The sequence below is a fragment of the Aricia agestis genome, chromosome 11 (genome assembly GCF_905147365.1).
Source record: "Aricia agestis chromosome 11, ilAriAges1.1, whole genome shotgun sequence".
Classification (NCBI taxonomy): domain Eukaryota; kingdom Metazoa; phylum Arthropoda; class Insecta; order Lepidoptera; family Lycaenidae; genus Aricia; species Aricia agestis.
The window spans coordinates 15,640,304-15,661,152 of NC_056416.1; the positions used below are offsets into that span (position 1 = coordinate 15,640,304).

General features: G+C 36.3%; 3 protein-coding genes across 5 annotated transcripts in view; 1 reads left to right on the forward strand and 2 right to left on the reverse strand.

The window, feature by feature from the left end:
- The window catches only part of LOC121731958, a 94,325-nt gene extending 91,373 nt beyond the window's left edge, over window positions 1–2,952 (reverse strand). The window contains exon 1 of the mRNA XM_042121671.1: window positions 2,870–2,952. The gene's annotated coding sequence lies outside the window, so the exon portion shown is untranslated. The remainder of the gene's footprint in view (window positions 1–2,869) is intronic.
- A 6,136-nt stretch (window positions 2,953–9,088) lies between these two features.
- On the reverse strand, window positions 9,089–12,692 carry LOC121731943 (uncharacterized protein DDB_G0283697-like). 2 transcript variants are annotated; one of them, XM_042121644.1, is made up of 7 exons: window positions 12,544–12,692; window positions 12,257–12,425; window positions 11,993–12,055; window positions 11,224–11,368; window positions 10,749–10,896; window positions 9,680–10,073; window positions 9,089–9,517 (listed from the first exon to the last, which is right to left on the reverse strand). In XM_042121644.1, exons 1-7 carry the CDS (start codon window positions 12,652–12,654, stop codon window positions 9,183–9,185), a joined length of 1,365 nt encoding a protein of 454 aa, XP_041977578.1. In that variant the 5' UTR covers window positions 12,655–12,692; the 3' UTR covers window positions 9,089–9,182. The 2 variants fall into 2 exon arrangements, with proteins under 2 accessions (XP_041977578.1, XP_041977577.1); XM_042121643.1 differs by having other exon boundaries at window positions 9,089–10,073.
- Window positions 12,693–14,858: 2,166 nt separating this feature from the next.
- Window positions 14,859–20,849, forward strand: part of LOC121731933 (eIF-2-alpha kinase activator GCN1) — a 28,103-nt gene continuing 22,112 nt past the window's right edge. Inside the window, exons 1-10 of one of the 2 annotated variants that reach the window (XM_042121631.1) lie at window positions 14,859–14,937; window positions 15,012–15,114; window positions 15,549–15,744; window positions 15,924–16,104; window positions 16,985–17,149; window positions 17,253–17,505; window positions 17,748–17,923; window positions 18,914–19,099; window positions 19,363–19,521; window positions 20,023–20,140. In XM_042121631.1, the coding sequence (XP_041977565.1) occupies window positions 14,923–14,937; window positions 15,012–15,114; window positions 15,549–15,744; window positions 15,924–16,104; window positions 16,985–17,149; window positions 17,253–17,505; window positions 17,748–17,923; window positions 18,914–19,099; window positions 19,363–19,521; window positions 20,023–20,140 (1,552 nt within the window). In that variant the 5' untranslated portion in view covers window positions 14,859–14,922. The remainder of the gene's footprint in view (window positions 14,938–15,011; window positions 15,115–15,548; window positions 15,745–15,923; window positions 16,105–16,984; window positions 17,150–17,252; window positions 17,506–17,747; window positions 17,924–18,913; window positions 19,100–19,362; window positions 19,522–20,022; window positions 20,141–20,849) is intronic. The other variant, XM_042121632.1, reaches the window with a different exon arrangement.

Here is a 20,849-nt window from a genome sequence, read left to right on the forward strand (position 1 = left end):
TTGGCATCGTAGCGTGCAAACGAATGGACCGATTTTGATCAAGTTTTTTATTATTTAATTACATATTTTACATGGTGGATATCTTTGCGGCAGGCTGCGCACGTTAATATGATATATGCCTATGTTAAGAAAAGTAACGTGCAAACAAATATATGTTAATGATAGAGTATGCGCTGCGAGCAGTATAAAACATCTAGCCATGTAAACGCGGCGGACACGCACACTTTCCCCATATCACATTATCTAAGATATCTCTATAAACAGTACTTATACAACGTGATTTCGATAATTTCGATTGCAAAGTTTGAAAAAATATGTTGGGATAATAAATTCCAACATATTATTTTTTTAACACGGCGCGGCGCTACGAAATGTCTGGGCGCTTGCGATAATGTAGTTTGCAGGTAAAATTATCGAATAAGTAATCTAAGTACGAGAAGCTCGTCTTATAATTTGTAAGTATAGTGGAGTTTGTGAGTAAGTTGTTACTTTTGATCGGCGGTTGTATAAGCATAGATTGTCTGTTTGTGATGTTTCATCATTCATGTAAAAAAAAAAATATAATGAAGAACGTAAAATAAGTGAAATAACACGATAGGTTCAGTAGGTACTAAATATGTGCTTTATAATAATTAATTATTATGTTGTCGAGAAGAGAATGGACTTATTAGTTTGTAATTAAAATCATTTTGTCATTTTATTGCATAAGATTTTAATTCAGTTTAAAAGACGTGAAAGCGTAACAGACAAATATTTATATTCGCATTTATAATAATAAAAATCCAAAAAATTATGTACACGATTGTGGGTATTACATTTAATCATTTCCATACATCTCAATTCTCAGCTTAAGCTGCTGAATAAATTTTATGAAATTTGGTTAAGAAATAATTATTTGAATCCCGTTAATAGATTGTTTTTATCCCAGAAAATAATATATTATTCCCGCGTGATGAACGAATTTTGGCGTAACAAAGTTTCGGACAAGCTTTGCTTTATGAATGTAACAAATATGATTTTTTTTTATAGGCTATCCCACTGCTGGGCAAATGCATGAATTTACTACATCTAAATATATTTTATTTAGATAGAGAGAGATATTTTTTTTAAGCATATAATTTTTATAAACATAATTAACCTATTTAAATATTTAAAAACCGAATCTTTATTGCTTTGTTTTTTTAATTTAGTGCTGATGTAGAGTTTTTTCAGATTTTTTTGTTCTGTAACGGTACAATGTTTTTAATCTATATTCTAAACCTTGTTCACTTTCTAATAAGTGAATAAAATGTATAGATAATCTAAAATCTAGATCAACAAATATTAAAACAGGTGGCTCTTAAAACAAAATGGGGAAGACAATATTGAATCGATATTTCTAAAAGCTAAAGTTTCGCAATCTAGGAAGTTCTGTAAGATCATAAAATCTATGCCACTAATAATATGTAAAATTCAGAAAAAAAATCCAGGACTTTTTTTATGGTGTGCCAAATCGCGAACTACATGGTCTACATCCTAAATTCTTAAATAGTACTATTAAAGATAATATTGGTATTAATTGTCTTTCAGTGGCGAAGGTTGGTTCCGTTTCAGAATGTAGCCTGTATAATATAAATAGAAATATCGTTGATTTTAAAAATGTAGGGGGACCTGGGACATAATTATCCTCTACGTATAGAAATAGAGTTATAACACCCAACTTGTGCATTCAAGTACTGTATAATATAAATAGAAATATCGTTGATTTTAAAAATGTAGAGGGACCTGGGACATATCCTCTACGTATAGAAATAGAGTTATAACACCCAACGTGTGTATTCATGTAGGTAAGTATAACTTTTGTAGACTAATAAAATTGTGTTTAGTTTGTTTTGGTTTTTTATTTGTAACGAACTCTTAAACTTATAAGAAAGAAGTTATATTATAACTTCTTTCTTATAAGTTACAACTTATTAAGTTAATAACCGTTTGCGACAGTGCCTTTACCCATTTATAGAAACTAACGAATATTCTTATCACTTCCTTCCCGCGGGGAGGGACGCGAAGCGTGTCTGCTTAATGCTTATATTTTACTGGTCTTTTTACCAAATAAAAAACTTAATGAATAATGTTAGGTATTGTTGTCATCGAAATAGACCAAAATATTGCATTAAATTTTAATCGACTTCCAAAAAAGAGAATGGGATTTATTTTCGGCTGTCGATATTTGTTTAACTTAAAGTTAAACTTATATTGGCACTAAACGATGTAGCTCTACTTTCTTTCTACTAGACTATTAAGAATAAACTAGTATTCAGAACACTAAATAAAGGTTTAAATACGTCCATGTGGGCATATAATTTTATTGAGCTTTTTTCGGTGAACTTTTAAAAAGCTCTCCGTAGCGTCAAACGAAAACGCGGGATAATTTTAGGCTATCGTTCCGTCCCTATAATTAAGCATCTTTAAATTTCTCCAACGCCATATTTTAAATACTTAATATTCGAATTATACCTTATCATTATTACGTAAACTTGTTTATTATCGTCAGTAAACTTAAACTCTAACTTAAAATTTTTTACATTTTATATTGTTTCACGTCTAAATATATCGAAAAGCAAAAGTTTTCGATCAGTATTTTTCTCCAAAGAGTATTTAAAAATTTTCAGTTTGCTAATGCTAATAGGTACACATTTTTTTTTAATATTTGCACATTTAAAGTATGTAAATTGTAACTAAAAACTAAGAAACTTATGTAATTTCCACATCTGAAAATATTGAAGAAAATTTTATTTTTAATGAATTTTTGTAGTAAACATCTTGCTTAAACTTTGCACAAGACATATAAAAAGTAATACCACACCACAAAAATTTACCAAACGAAACTCACTTGAAAAATGTTTAAATCCTGAGATCACGTTAGTTGTTACACACAGACGGACAGACACAAGCACACAACACAACACTATCGCGGACAGAAGTCGCGGGCGCACTGCCGCGGACCGCGCGCGGTACGCCGCGCCGCGACTCCCCTGCTATAGGCCGAGAGATGCACCCTAACCTGCGAGGGTAATGTGGTTTGTGATGTTTAATCGTAATGAATAATGATAGAGGAGTTTTGATATGAAATTATGAAGTTTAAATCTAGTTTATCATGTAGTTTTCTAATAAGTTTTATGAGAGTTTATTGTAATTTGTAACACTTAATAAGTTCATACTTATCATTTAACTCTCATTAATTCAGCATCAAAATATAAGTTCTTTTACAAAGCACTATTATATTTATAAACATGACGCATTTTGAAGTTCTGGAAATGTGAGTAAAATGTTTAATGTTGAATCGATAACCTAAATACTTACTATGCATAAACTTTCACGCCGATATTGCAACTTAGCTTTTTTAGGAAAAATAAAACTGCGATAAAATAGTAAATATCACAAAGACTAGAGGAATACGAGTACCACATTTAACGCCTGGACTAAGGTCCTGGAGGCCCCATGGTCTCCGCCGTGACCCGGGCCGTAGTTTTTACCGCGCGGTCTCTCGCCGATCGGCGCCAAACAACAAAGCTTTTTCGGTTGTTTTGCATTCCGCGCGTTTTGTTTACAAAATATTTTTTTTGCAAAACTTTTTTATACCAATGTTCCAAATCGAACAATCTTATTTGGTGCAGATTCTTACATAATAATAACTTTAGCCTTGCATAGATTTGTATTTTTGTATCACGAATAATAAATGCAATGTGCAAAATGCTACAGCAAGCCGAGAACAACAAGGACAAACATTAATATATTTTGTTAATACTACTTATCTGTTATTGCTTTCGTGTTACAATTGATTGGGGCATGAATTTCGTAGATTTTTCGGCTAACGTCCCTTCTCTGAATGACAATTGTCAACACCACATTTTAATCGGTTTAGCGGTAGTCGATATAAGCGTGAAGATGTTACAGATATGGAAAGATAAACAGACCGACAAATAGACACAATTTCGCATTCATAATAATAGTATACCTAGCTGATGTCCCCAAAGGAATTTTCAAAGCAGTTACTCGGTTTTTAGAATCATAATATTGCTACATAAAAAGCATCGCAAAAACAACTCCGGAGCACGACCCGTGAAATTAGCACAAGCCAACTCGTCGTGGACGGTACTGGTCAGCCCACGCCAAACGCGATTGGCTAGGGTTCCGTGTAATCCATAATAATAGTATAAATGCGAAAGTGTGTCTGTCTGTCTGTTTGTTACCTCTTCATCCTCAACCGCTAAATCGATTCTGCTGAAATTTGGTATTTTAAAGATACACAGTACACACCATGTACCATGTAACAGTACCATGGGCGCCGGCAGGGGGGTGCCAGGGGATGCACTTGCACCCCTTGGGAATCTCGGAATCAACAGGAATTATTGAAATAAAAAGCATTTTGTAACCCTATTACCATGCCGTACAAGGATAGTTCGTAATATTTCGGCACTAAATGTTTTATGTTCACGTAAATAGACAGTCGCTTTTGTTCGTAAAAAGTAAAAAGAAAAGAAAACTAAAATCTGCACCCCTTGGAAATTATTTCTGCCGGCGCTCATGCATTGTACCCCTAATGTTTTAACTCCTGTGACATGTACGCTACTCACATCTCATCCTCATCTTAGATGAAAAAGTTCCAACTGAACTGACTTTTAGCTGGACAGACATGAGATGGATCCGTTGTACAAAGCAACAAAGTAATTTAATTAAAATGGCGATGACTTCTCCAATTTTCTTTCCGTTGCTAGATTTTCTAGACCAGTTGTATTCAACTTTTTTTCATACGAGCTACCGACCGTTGGGATTAGCTGTCTTAGGTACTCGAGATAAAATGAATGTATTTAGTAAAAAAAAAATATATATCCACAGCCGTTCCTCCTCGTTTTTTGGAAGTCGGTTAAAAAGGACAGTCTTGACCCTAGCTGGCATTGTATGCGACCCATTGCAAATCTCTCAATGCTATATTCTATAAATCGGCCATACTTTTTAAATTAAATGGCGTGACGAATGTCTACTTACCGTCTGACACGCGGATTGTGAGTTCAACAAAAACGTAATTATTCGCCAGTAGAAAATGCCAGCAAAAAGGTGCTTTCGATTTTAATCTAGTTTATCCAGGAATTTTGCTGTACAATAGCATATAAGAGAAAGTATTTACTTCAAGCAAAATATCCATATCCATTATCCATACTAATATTATAAATGCGAAAGTGTGTCTGTCTGTTATTTCTTCTCGCCCAAACCGCTAAACCGATTTTTCGGGTATGGAGATACTTTGAATCCCGGGAAAGGACACAGTATACTTTTCATCCCGGAAAAATGCACGGTTCCCGCGAGATAAACGACGGCACAACGACGCACCTGTGACTCTTTCAAGTATTGCACGCTTCACCGGCGACGGTAATCGCTGAACTATCAGTATTGTTGACTCGTTGACCCTATACAAAAAAACTATAGGCATATAAGATACTATGTCGTACTAATTTGCGCCACAATCCTGAATAGAGTTTCAAAGTTTGTCTCCCAGTCATTTAATGTTTACTTAATTTTAATTTAATAAAGAGTTTGATAGACAATTTATGGAGCTTATGCAAAAATCTTCATATTTTAAAGTTGGATTAAAATCGCGTAATCACTTTAGTGATAATGTTTATGTTATGTCAACTAAATAGCTACGCTTATCGTAGGCGGCTCAAGTGCATAATATCTAGATTCTAGTCTAAGTCCTCGCGTCTAAGACCTAGAGCCTAGGTTATACAGTAGGTACAAGTGTTCCCAATATCTAGATCCTGCACGTCACAGCCTCATTCCTCGGTCCACTTGCTCACACAATATCTGAGCACGTGCTTTCACAATTAAGATGATTTCATTACGTTGGTCTTCGTAATAAGTATGATTATAAACATGTTATAAACTACTATTATAAACATGTTATAAACTACTATTAAGTGCGATGACAGACTTTTTCTTAGCTCTAACTTATGGATTTTGTCGCAACTCGAAGCAATCGAAATATCGAAAATAAGAAAAGTGCTTCTGGTAAAAATCCATAAATGATTAAAATATAAAATTACAGAGAACTAAGAAAAGTAGTGCGTTTTTCGCGTAACTTTCTGCTGCGCACTGTAAAACGCTGGAACGAACTGTCACCAGCAGTATTTCCGGACCTATACGACCTGCAAACCTTCAAGAAGAGAGCGTATTCCCTCTTAAAAGGCCGGCAACGCACCTGCCTTTTGATGTTGCGAGTGTCCATGGGCAACGGTAGTTGCTTTCCATCAGGTGATCCGTTTGCTCGTATGCCCCCTTATTTCATTTGATGAAAATTTGGGATCTTGTTCATATTAAATTGGATAACAGAGATGTAGTACATTCATTGTCTTAACGTAATATTTTCTTCTAGATGACGCCCGGCAACTCCATTGCGCTGCAATCTGTTTGTCGCGCGGGGACCGTACATTTTTCCGCACTAAAAACTACCCTAAATCCTTTCCCACGTCTATCAAAGTACCTCCATACCCATTTGAATCTGTTCAGCCGTTTAATCGTGAAGAGGTAACAGAAGACATAGATACACTTTCGCATTTATCAACCGACTACCAAAAAGGAGGTTATAATATATTCGTCTATTTATAATATTAGTAAGAAAGAAAGGATTATTAAACTTACACTTTTATTTATGGAATACTAGAATCTCATTTGTTATCGTCAAGATTAAATTGGATTTAAACAGTATTAGTAATCGTAATCAGCCTCGCCCACGGCCTCGCAATCCTAGGAGCCTCGCGCCCCTTGGACAGCGTGTTTTTTAGGATTTACGAGTATCAAAAAAATCTTCCAACAAACTCCGTCTTATTGCATCATCCATCAGGGGGCCTCGCAAAATATATTTTGCCCACATAAAATTTAAGTCTTGCGCCGCCACTGATCGTAATACATGTCTCCTTTGTCACGGTCCAGTGTCCACGGACCGGGCCGAATGCGAATCAATCAAATTATTTTCAGGTTGACTTACAATATACCCGGATGCTCCACAAAAAGTTGCGAACGTTAGAATTGAAATAGTTTTGCAAGAGTAGCAACTGAAGAGTAAGTAATAATGTGTTTGTCTGCTGCTTACATCTTTGAATCCATACTGATATTATAAATGAGAAAGTGTTTGGCTGTTACTATTCACGCCCAAACCGCTGAATCGATTTTGCTGAAATTCGGTTTTTTTTATGAAATAAGGGGGCAAACGAGCAAACGGGTCACCTGATGGAAAGCAACTTCCGTCGCCCATGGACACTCGCAGCATCAGAAGAGCTGCAGGTGCGTTGCCGGCCTTTTAAGAGGGAATAGGGTAATAGGGGAGGGTAGGGATGGGAAGGGAAGGGAATAGGGGAGGGTAGGGAAGGAAATAGGGTAGGGGATTGGGCCTCCGGTAAACTCACTCACGGTTTTCTGTGAGAACGTGATATTTCTCCGGTCGAGCCGGCCCATTCGTGCCGAAGTATGGCTCTCCCACGTATAAATTCGGTACGGAGATACTTGGAGTCCCGGGAAAGTGTCCGGCTCCCGCGCGATAAACGAATCTGTTATACTAATCATAGCATACTAGATGACGCCCGATATGATTATGATGTAACTATATAATTTCTACATACTAAAGTTACCTCTATCCGGATAATTTTGCCTAATTTCTTCTTTTACTGCAATCCTTAGGTTTAGGCAGTGGCGTGGTGCAATCCTTAGGTTTTTGCCCCTCCCTAGTCAAAAACATGGGACTGTTAAAAATGAGACGAGTCTGTGTTTGAAGCCGTGGCACGAGGCATCATACTTTATCAGTTTGACTAGATCAAAATCGGTAGCGATCTCAGGTTGCGATCCATAAATACTGGCTGTATACAATTGGATCGAAACCATAGAGGAATAAATATAAATATGGCTGGTCTCTGATCGAAACAATCGATCGCAACAGGCTCACTTATCCCTTCATTCAATCGAACACACCACACAGAACACACTTAATCCATTTGACTTGACAAGCATGAGCCGGAGGGGACATGTCGACGCGTCATGTTCTTAACACTTGATCACACCCCACCTGACAGACGCGACGCGATTACCTGACGTGTGCACTGGGCTTAAATAAAGCTATTAATGTACGCGATAAGATATATGTATTTAACCGTAGGATGACTCGGCACAAATGGACCGACTCGATTTCGAGATCTCTATTACTATAAGTCTGCTGTCAAATAAAGCTAACATTATCTTATCTTATAGGTATATAAAATTCTCGTGTCACAATGTTCGTTCCCGTACTCCTCCGAAACGGCTTGACCGATTCTCATGAAATTTTGTGAGCATATTGAGTAGGTCTGAGAATCGGCCAACATCTATTTTTCATATCCCTAAGTAATAAGGGTTGTTCACATTGTTAAACATTATTTATATGGCAAAACAACGTTTGCCGGGTCAGCTAGTTATATATAAAATTCTCGTGTCACAACTCACAATGTTAGACCGCGTACTCCTCCGAAACGGCTTTACTGATTTTAACCAAATTTTATATGCATATTCAGTGGGTCTGAGAATCGGCTACTGGGTACTTTTTATATTGATAAGTGCATTTTTTGAATAAATAATAGTAAATTATTACAACTCGAGACTGACAGCGACCATTGTTTGTGCGACGGGATAGCGATCGATCGCTATCCCGTTGCCATGGTGACATACTTATTTAGTCACTTCAATAAAATAATACGGGCGAAATACCTACTTTATATGGCAAAGAAACGTTTGCCAAAACAGCTAGTACTAGATAATATCTTGTAAATGTTATGTCTACTTATATCAGTTTGTATACGAATGAAAGGGATGCATGGTATTTGGACAAACGATCAACACCAATCTGCAGGTGTTGATGAAACTGGGACTTTCTTGCCAAAAGGCACTTGTTGATCAGCTGTTAAAAAACAGATCAACAAGTACATACTTATAACTTATCTGGCTTGCAGATAATATTAAGTTACTTGCAGATGTGTTAACCATAGTTTTTTTTTTTGTGAATAGAGATAAAAGAGATTAAATAACATGACTTACTTAAGTAACATTTATTCATCTTTTCTATATTTATGAGCATTTTTGTGATAACTTCTTTCTTTTTCTCTCTCATGTCTTTCATTATACTTTTATTTCCTTCTGTCGCTTGAACTATGTCTGCTTTCTGTGTAACCCTCATAATATTCATCACACTCCCTCTTTCGTTTATCAGGTTTGTCTTTTTTATACATTTTGTCATCTCTATGGTCTGTATAATTATCTTTTGAACTTTCCTGTCTACTTCTTCCTCTTTCCCTATAAGTGTATTTTGTGTGTCTGGAATAATTTCTACTAGTATCGTCAGTGTTTGCATCTTCTTTACTATATTCTGTTTTACTGCTATGTCTCGATGATTGGCCTTGTTTTTTATGTTTATCGTAATATCTTCTACTCTCAATATCCTCATTATTTTTATCTCTGTTATGTTTATCATAATATTTTCTACTTTCGGTATCCTCCATATTTCCATCTCTGTTATGTTTATCATAATATCTTCTACTCTCGGTATCCTCCTTATTTCCATCTCTGTTATGTTTATCATAATATCTTCTACTCACATTCTCCTTTTTATTTTTATCTCTGTTATATTTATCATAATATCCAGCACTGTCAGTATCTTTGTAATGATTGTCGTAATTTCTTTTACTCTCAGTATTGTCATTGTGTTTATCTTTGTGATGTTCATCGTAATCTCTTTTACTTTCAGAATCCTCATTATGCTTAAATTTATTATATTTATCATATCTTGCCCTGTATTTATCTTCTGCATATCTGTCTTGACGTTTTGTTCGTTCGTTATGCTTCTCTGAATAAGATCCACTGCTACTAGCACTTTTTATATCTTTCTTTGTGTTAGGATATTCTACTCCCTCATATTGTGAGCTCTCATCCATTTCCTTTTTTATAACACCCCCGTTTTTATTATGTTTATGGCTTTCGTCTGCTTCAGAGTTGCCATTCATTTCACTAAGTAACTCCATCTAAAAAAATAAAATTAATAACAATTATAACATAATCGGGTGAAAAGCATTACAAAGCACTTATCATATTCTTTAATTTGAAATTTAAAAAATTGGTTGCTGGTGTCTACAGATCGTGAATTACTATAATAAGGGCGCGATCAGACGTGCGCGTGTTCTGCGCGGGTAGTACTATAGTGTATGGGAAAACACGCGCGCAGCACGCGCTGAACCCGCGCAGAGCCCGCCGCGTGCTGCGCGCGTGTTTTCCCATACGCTATAGTACAACCCGCGCAGAACACGCGCACATCTGATCGCTCCCTTATATTTACTGTTCAATTGGGAGGAAATGTTTACCATTTATCAGTTATGAGAGGTAAATTGAGACAAAAATATGCCAAAATGACTTAAATTTACAATTCAGATTATTGAAGTCAGTGTTTTTGGCCAATTTTCATTTGTTTACTTATGAACTATAAGAGAAGTTCATTCAAAGGCTGATAGCAGTCCAAATAATTTTGGTCGGGTTTTGTCAAACCCAGCCGATAGATGACGACTAACGTTGACGTTGACACAGCAAAACCAAATAACATAGATCCGCAATCTGCCTAGGAATCAATTTTTTTTATGGTAGTTGGTACATTAAGTTCTTTGCGCAAATGACTATAGCAAATACTCAAATAGTAATTTTGTTACCTGGGTAGAGATGACGTCACGCAGCACGAGCGAATAGTTGCGCGTCTTTGGCGGCGCGCGGTACTTGGCTCGGCGGCGGCGCCGGTCGCGTTGTTCCGCCAGCCGCTCCAGCCAAGACTTATCGCTGTCCGTAGCCCCGGACATGCCACTAAAATAATAATAGCGTTAGAACATGCTATAAAATAACTAATAAAACAGTTTTCAGATTTATTCGAAATTTACTAAATAAAATTCTCACACAGACATTTGCTGCATCAAAAAGACATTGATAAAACACAAAATTACTATGTATATCAATGCAGGTTTATTAAGTAAGTAGCAATGGTTAGTAAACATCATGAGCTGGGAAGCACTTCATATTGATACACAAAAGTACACAATGACACATTTTATAATTAAGTACTTCCCAAATAAAAATTGGATAAACTATATTTCAATAATCTCGAAGAGCTTTACAAAACAAAACCACTATTACCTTAGTAAGACAAATTCATCATCTTGTTCCCGTATGGTGCGCACAGAGCTGACTACTGCATCATGTATGGCTCTTCTCTCGTCCGAAGTGTATGTTGCCTGGAGACGCTCAGCAGTAAGAGGCAGTACAGCTTCTCTATTACACCCTTACATTAAGGAAATAAATGTTATACTCTTGTTGTAAATACTAACTAGTATATGCTTTGGCTAATTTAAAGAGTAATTTTTGTAGGCTTATATTAGTAACATCCATCATTATTGTACACAAAATTTTAGATTAAAGATTAACCCATCAAGCCCCATAAACTCACCGGTGAGCGAGACACAATAGAATAACAATAAATTTCCAAGTATTTGCGATTGAAGGATTAAATATAAAATTTAGATGTATGCAGCAGATATCTATTTAATTACTCAGGCTACTATTTTAACACAATAATATCTATTTGACTTATTACATTTTAGTATGGATTTATAAATTTAAAAAAAAAACAATACATAAAGGTAAAAATTTGTAAGAAAAATTTGCTTGTTCTTTTATTATAAAAGGATACAAAAGTATTTATATCTCGATTCCAAAAAACAATTTGTACTGAAAATATGAAAATTTACAATATTATATTCAGGATTGGTTACATGAATTTTAAAAATAAAGGATGAGTTTATTATACTGTACACCTGATCATTTAGATGTTTTAAAAACTGGACCAGTTTTTAAAACATCAAAATCAATAAACATACAAATTATAAAAGTATATTGTTATATTTACCTCTCTTGAACATTGGTTCTTTCGAAGCAGCATTATCTACTATTTCTTTAATATCATTTGAATCTAGAAATAAATATGAAACATTTTAAAATTATGATGAAAATCTTGTAGTAAATTTTTTGTCAATACTTCACTTCACTTTTTTCTTAGTACTTTGCAGCAAACAAAGTAGAACATTATATACTTAAAGAGATTTTAGTAGATAGGTAGGTGGAAAATCTAACACAAGTATCAAAATATACAGTGTGCAAAATTAATACTTACTGAATTTCACAACTGTCGGGCTTTTAATATCAAGTAGCTCTGGCAGCAAAACATCATCAGGACCATAATCGTTTTGTTTCAGAAAACACATCTCTTCATGTTCTCTCAATTTACTGAGTGAAACTTTATGGTCTTCGTTATATTTACACTTCGTAAGAGGAATCTGCTCCTAAATTAGAAATATGTATGTTTGGTTGTGCATGTTGTTGTTATTTTAAAGGCAAAAAAAAAAACAGACGTTATAATATTCTCTTTGTTAAACAGAAACTATATTTAAAATCCCTAACCTTAGAAAACGAACTCCTGTCCCATTGTAAATTTTGTAAAATCATAGTTATGTCTTTATCTACCCCTTTTAAGAAGTTTTGCAAATTTGAAACTTGTTCTTGTCTAGACATTCTTAACAAACAAAATGCAAAAAATGTTAAAAAAAAAAAAAATTGAGCACTGCAGTGAGGATAAGTTTTGGTTTAAATTCTTTTGACACTGACAGTTGACGGGACCGTCGACCGAGGATAGACCATAGACATTTTTTTTTAATTCGTCCCGGTCGGGACAGGCAAAAGGAGCGTTGCCCATACAGCCATAGCATTTGAAGCAATTTATTCTTCGGTTTTTAATCAAAATCCTCAGTCATTGCATTGCAAATTGCAATTTGCAAGCAATCAAGATGTGACTGAGGATTTTCAGAGTTCAGCGGGGCTAAACTGGTCACATTTAGCAATTCCTCTCAATCAATTCAGCAAATGAATTGTCAAAACTGTCAAACTGACAAATGTCAAAACAGTACAAAAATACAGAAATGAATTGCAAGCAGAGTTCAGGGCTTCATAACGTTATCGAATACCCTAAAAAATATCGTTACGTACCGGTATTTTCATAATGGTAGCCAGATAACGGTATTTTTTTTATCGATAGGTATCGATAAAAAAAAGAACATAACCAAAAACCAAAAAATACCGGTAAATATAACGATATTTTCTGGTATCAGGTATGCGGTATGCGTCGTGCACCAAATCTCACTCGCAGCCAAGTTCCGACTTCCGAGCACCAGTTTTTATATACGTGGGAGAGCCATGCTTCGGCACGAATGGGCCGGCTCAACCGGAGAAATACCACGTTCTCGCTTGCGCTGTGTTTCGCCGAGTGAGTGAGTTTACCGGAGGCATAATCCCCTCCCCTATTCCCTTCCCTTCTCTTCCCTACCCTTCTCTTCCCTACCCTCCCCTATTACCCTATTCCCTCTTAAGAGGCCGGCAACGCACCTGCAGCTCTTCTGATGCTGCGAGTGTCCATGGGCGACGGAAGTTGCTTTCTATCAGGTGACCCATTTGCTCGTTCGCCCCCTTATTTTCATAAAAAAAAACTTTGACTTAACAAGTCAAGATGGTGCTGCAATTTCTTTAGTCAATGAATGCAGAAAATGATGCAAGGTACCTATGTCCATATTTATTTACTTGTTTTAATTAAGGCGAATGCGGGGGATTGGCAAAATATGGATAATTATTTGTAATGTCTTAGTATTTATTACTAGAATTCTAAGTTTAATACATATATATTTTGTAGACTGTAGTTAAAAATATCAACACATTTAAAAAAGGAAGCACAAAATTATATGATAGCATTTACAAAATATGTAGGTATTATAACACGGAGAATATTTTAAGGAGCGTAGCCCGTCGGGTCAGAGGCGCTTTGCACACGACGGAGCGGGGCGGACCGGTCAATTTCACCGCGAACGATAGCACAAAGGGAATTCTACAATATATATTACTAACGCACACCAAGGGCAGAAAGACTGCTCCGCAGGTCCCCGGCGGGCTCTGGCGGCGCGGCATGTCCGTGGCTGCCCGCCGCGGATCACACAAACCAGTTTACATGCAGTAACGCAGACGGCGCGACGGCGCGAGGCGGCAGCTAGCTCTATTCTCTCTATCTCCACTAGTCGTGTGCTTTGTGTACCACCTCGCCCCATCGTCTGCAAAACAACAGAGTCCATCCGGCAGCCAGTGCACGGTGCACGTGCTGACAATACAATAATTTACTATACAAACCATAAATTAGTAATATTTGAACAAAGATACTGAGCACTAAACTACTGAGTACTGACCATGTCATTCTCATTAGACGTCATTTTTCCTATAATATGTACCTACTGGTCACCAGACACGTCTAGTTTAATTTTGTGCATACTGCATACTGAATTGACTGATTAAATTAGGTACTTATTTTACAAAAGGTAACGTTATCAAAGAACATATATTTACCGTTATAAATCCTATTTACCGTTATAACATTTAGCGGTATTAATTCCAATTTTTACCGTTATTTCTAGTATCAGGTAAATTTTCATACCGTTATCTATGCCCTTGCAGCAATAACGTTATGAAAAAATACCGGTATTTGAAGCCCTGGCAGAGTTGCAATTTGCGATTTTAGAAAAATGAATCATAATATTATGATTCATATCATGATTCTTCAAAGCGACCATTTTAGCCCCGCAGAGAGTGGAACTTTAAATAAAAAAAAAAACATACCAGCTGTCAGAATCGTCAGATGAAGTAAATGTCATTTTTGCTCATTTGTGTCATTGTGTCAAATTTTCACGTCTATATTTCGAAAGGACGTGTGCTTTTTTAACTAAATATCCTGAATGTTTTGTGAAAATGGCAGATTCAGAGGTAATTTTATATTTATTATCAAATAATCTACTTGTAATCATTTCATTACTTCACCATACATATGCGGTTTCCAGGTTTTAAAGAAATTAAAGGATATACCATTTAGGATCCAGACCGCAAGTTTAAAAGAAAGACGTAAAGTAATAGAAGAAATAGAGGAAGTGTTATCTACACCGGGTAAGTAGGATAAGTTATTATATTTTTAATTTGCCTATAGAATCATACTATTTGCAGTACAATAAAACCGCTGGCGTAAGTTAGGTTATTTGTCAAGTGCTCCTAGTATGCCTAGGGTGTCTAGCTGTATTGATCGTATCTCTGTATTTATACCTCGTTATGACAAGAAACATTTATTTATATAGTTTGTGTTAAGGTTGCTGATTGGTCATGTAGGCTTTATGTAAATTAAGATTAAAAAAGTACCAACTTTATTTTAACCAATAATGAACAAAATCTACACTATGTAAAACCCAAATCTTAGTTATTTAATTCATCAAGCCCTATATGGTCACCGGTGACCGAGACACAATAGAAATTCTATTATGTCTCATTTTTCCACAATCAACGGGTTAAACAGCTTAGTGGTACTAAATAGTGGATTTTTTTTACAGGTATCACCGAGCCTGCAGTCCGTTTTGTGTCCAGAGTAGTGTTGCTAACACTTCAGCGATATAGAGATTCCACATCCCAGTCATATGTTAAAAAACTATTAGTGTATCTTAGTGTTAACCACAAAGACTGGGCTCTAAAGTCAATCTTACCACTTCTACTAGAAATATCAGAACAGCTAAAGAATACAGCTACTTCGTAAGTTTGATTATTTTCATTCTTTTGTTATTATAAAGTTAAAAACTTTGGTGTAAACTTCTTCAAACATTTAATATAAGGTACCACTTTTATTTTACAAAAATCTTGGATATGTCTTAATCCATTAATTACCAGAAAACATCAAACAATATATATACTACACTCATTAATTTTTGCAGGAAAAACATCTGTCAGAGTGGTTTATACACTCTGCGCTGGACAACTGTACTAGTCAATGGACCACTAAAGACACCTGATGATGGCGTCGACTACAACACCCTTGTGCTCACACAAGCCAACCTTGTGGCAGTGGTCGCTGCATACGGGGACAAGAGAAAGAATGACAAAGCAAATTCAATAGTAAGTTCTCTAAAAATGATAAAATGTCAAAGAGTATTGACAACACAGTAAATATTTTGCATGGGTTTGAAGACTCATTGTTTTTTAAAGTATCATACATAGCTAGAATACTACTCTCTTTTGGGATTTGCATATTTTTGATGTTTCACTGCAATCGTTTTTTTTTTTAATCTGACCTTACGAAATTAAAATTGACCTTTAGGTAAAGGCATCATCAAATTTATTCCCTTCTTTTGTATATGCCAGACTTACCCATGGTATAGTCTCCCCGGCCATCTCTTTTAATTGATATTATGTCCTTTAAACTTGGCTACCTTCTTTGAATTGTTATACAGGTACAGGATGTAGCAAAATTAAGTATTAATAATTTTGGGTGTGTCCTTTATATAGTTTACTGCGAAAGTAGTAGCACTGGAAGAGCAAATTTTTTATGTGTTACGAGCAAGCACATCATCGCTGCTACTTTCCCAATGAAGTCTGTACAAGGGACTGCACATCCTGAAGCAGGGGTCGGCAAGTAATTTTGGTGGGTTCTGCATACTGTGGGAAAATTTTACGAGAAAAAAAACACACTTGTCCTTGTAGCTTAAAATATTTTCTCCTCTCAACACCCAAGTGGTCAAATTCGACTGTGATAACAATAGAATATAACAATATATTTCCAAGAATCTGCGATCGAGGGATTAATTAATAAAAGTATATATGTATACCTTAACTATGTATGAATTGATACTTGGTATAAAATACATTACAATATTTCGCGATCCGAGATTCGACCTTTCGCGGTCCGCATACGGACCGCGATCTGCCTGTTACCTACCGCTGCCCTAAAGTGTTATTACTGAACTTTGTTACTACAGTACTTTACACTTTGTTTCAGTTGCACAACTCATGGAAGGAGATGGAGAAGGGAAAGCTCACAAATTGGTTAAATGTGCTGCTCTCTCAGGCATCAGATTCTGGACCTCAAGTCTGTGTAACCTTCTCAGTACTGTGTCGCCATGCCAAGAGTATCGGAGATGAAAGCTTCGTCAAAGAACATAAGGTACAAATTTAAGAGTACTTTTTAAGAATTTGCCTTTGAATTAATAAATATAATCATGATTATTTTAATTGATGTCATGACCATAATGTGTCCTAATTTCCAGGCTAAGATGTTGGAGAGTCTTATCAAAAGTCTGATAACTGTAAAGACTAGACCAAACGCAAATTACATTAAGGCATGTGCAGATCTTCTTACAATGCTAGACAAATCAGACGTACAGGACACACTTTTACCAGCCCTACAGAAGGCTATGCTACGTAGCCCGGAGACAATAGTTGAGGCTGTGGGAGAAGTCTTTGAGCATCTTAACTGCAGTGTGGACGGTTTAGCTGTTGACATAGGCAAGAGCTTAATAAGTAAGTAACATCTGGGTTTTTTAAAACACACTTTACTAAATAGTTGCAAAGTTGAACAAATCACTATACAATCAAACATGATTATTGTTTAAGTGTTAATTTATGCATTACTTCAATAATTTAAGAAAGCATTGCATTATGCATACATAACATAAAATCGCTTGCTTAAATTTTACTGTTAATCGGTGTGATATGCATGTTTTTTATCAATTAATTATTTATCTTAATGTTTTATTTACCAGGCTGTCTGCACTCCCGTGACGAGTGGGTGCGCGAGGAGGCGGGGCGTGCGCTGTCGCGCGTCGCGCGGCGCTGCGGGGCGGAGCCGGGCAAGGCGCTGCTGACGCACGTGTTTGCCGTGTATAATGGCGCCAGCGGGAAACTCACCTCTAGCGAGGACAAGATCGCTGTACTCAAAGTAAGTGACAGTAGCTTGTAAATCCACACTGATATTTTAATGTGCGAAAGTTCTGTCGCGTTAAGAGGATACACCAGGGGCCAGAGAAATTGAAAATAGGTATTTGAAAATGTATTGCTGTCTCACCAATCTCAAGTCTCCCACCGCAGAGCGCGATAGAGACAACACGACAAAAGTTCTAATAAAAGAACAGAAAATCTTCGATTCGTTGTCCGCTGATTCCTTCTCCAAAACTAAACCGATTTAAGTAATTTTTTCACTAAGAATTAAAGCAAGGCTTGAGCTGCGTTCCTATGTTTTATTTTTTATGTATATTCTAGCCAGTTTTGTTTTCTGGGTGTTTGAACACAGAGGAAAATCTGGCCATTTTTTTGGGTTTTTGGACGTTCTTATCTTTTTTAATAATTAAATTATGAAAAAAAGAAAACATAGGGACATGCTAATAGTGGCCATAGATATTCAGGAAAAAAATCATAACTCTACCGGCATTATCCAGGGAGGAAACAGCGTTTGCATGGAAAAACGGCGGTGTGGAATCCTCTTAAACGCTTAAACCGATTTTAGTGAATTTCAGTATTTGATGTGACATGTTAAATTTTAGTATGTATAAGGTCAAAAAATGTATTGTCATGTATTTAAATGTGTGGTTGCGGTTAGATAAAGGCGCGGAACTGATATGTACAACTGCAACTTTACACTCTTCATAGTCTTTGTTTTACGTATTTTATTTAACCCTCTAACTCTATGCAATGAGCGCGAAAGAAATTTTCGTCGTTGTGTAGCTAGAAAAACATACCCCTTACAAAAAAAAAATACCATAGACTACTATAGAGTATAGACAACGCCAAACAAATATTGTTTTGTGCTTTTTCAATACAAAAAGTATCTTGACAAGAGAAGGATAGAATATTGTATAACTTATTCATTATTAAAAAGGTAATTTAAACTATTTTTTCCATATTATAACATAAATAATTTTTAATTGTGTAGGGCGTGGGTTGCATGAGCGCGTGCGCGGACGCAAGTGCACTATGGAGCGTGGCCGCGGCGCAGACGGCGCGCGTGCTCGACAGCGAGTCGCACGAGCGTACGCTCTGTGCCGCACTGCAGGCGCTGCAGCGCTGGGTGACGATGCTGCGTCAGCCGCTGCTGACGGAGCTGCTTGATATGTATAAGGTAATTCCAATACTGTGATTTAATGATTTTAAATACGTAATTTTAAGATTAGATTATCTTAAATATTTTAATATGTAATCAATTACTAAGGCCTTAACAATCATTACCAAATTATGGTACTTTTTAGTAGTTTGATTTACTTATGGAACCACTAAGAAACCTCTTTTTGTTGTCAGTACCATTGTTGCCTTTCATGTTACATTAACACTCCTCAATTTAACTGCAGCCCATACAACAAATACATAACATAATTTCCCCAACAGAAGACAGTAACATCCAAGAACATGGCGGTCCCGGTGCGCGTGGCGTACACGTCGCTAATGTCGCACGCGCTGCGGTACGGCGCCCCGCCGACCGCCGCCGCTGCGCTGTCGCCGTCGCTGCTCGCTGCTGTTGACCGCGCCGCTCAGCAGTCGCACCAGGTAAAAAACTTTAGGTTAAGTCGAACATCTGGGCGAAAAAGTTGCACCAGTAGGCTTAGCATAACAACAGTAGACATAGGAAAGAATCGACATACTGACAGATTTTATCGACAAAATGGCGGATTTCCATTGTCTAACAGTCACTTTGTCTATTCTTCCGTAGAAAGAAACCTTTTTTATGGTGACCATGCTACACCAGCTGGTAAATTAACTGGTTTAAAAAATGGTAAATTAATTGGTGTAACTGAACTGGTGTAAGCAGAACGGCTTTTATTATGTATAGCTTCCACCAAATTACTAATTTTATTTACGCGGGCAGTAAATATTCAAGTCTTTGTCTACAATGTGACATTTCCAAAATCCAATGTGACACACAACAGTAAATATTGTTATTAATAAAAACCTGAAGATTTGTTTTGTTTATTTATTTATAATACATCCATAACGCGAAGTGACACTTGGTTCACGGAATTACCATTTCAAAGTTGTGTTAATTTGTAGCCGGCGGGTGAAGGCGTGTGCGCACTGGCGGCGTTGGCTGCGTTGGGCGGGGCGGAGGCGGCCGCGCGCGCCCCGCCTCTACTACAGGACCGCTCGCTCGCCGCAGCCACTGATGACGGTAAGTACTTTTTTAAAATCCTTTATCAATAAAAAATACAAAGACAATGTTATTCGGCGCAACATAATCTTATACAAGTTCTACCACGCGCCGTCAACTGTTGACATACAAATTTAACTTGATATATTATAATATTTAAATATTAAAAGTTATTGTTAAGTAATAAGAAAGTCAGGTACTAAAAGAGATGAATTCGACAGAAAATATTGTACTTAATAAATGTTTACAGGTGTTATATCAAAGATTTAGCCCCACGTAATAAATACTATGCCTAAAGTCTTTCTCATTGCTTTTGGGTTTTATTGGAACATCATTCCAAAAATATGTAGTAAACCAAGATGAAATATAAACTTCATAGGTTGCTACTACTACTTTTAATTTTCTTTATATATAAAAATGGATTTTAAATTGTGTTAGTAACGCTAAAACTCGAAGTCGGCCGAACGGATTGGGCTAATTTTAGTCTTGAAATATTCTTAGAAGTCAAGGGAAGGTTTTAAGGTGACACGAAGTTCACCGGGACAGCTAGTTACAAGATAATTCATTTAAAATATCAAATGAACATTGATAAAGATTTAAAAGGATATGTTACGTGAAGTTTAGTAATATTTCAGGCGTTTTGACTGCTATGTGCTAAAGATAAGTTAACTGAGTTACACACATCCCGCTTGTAGCGCACTCAATGCTCATTAGAAAGCAATGCACAAAA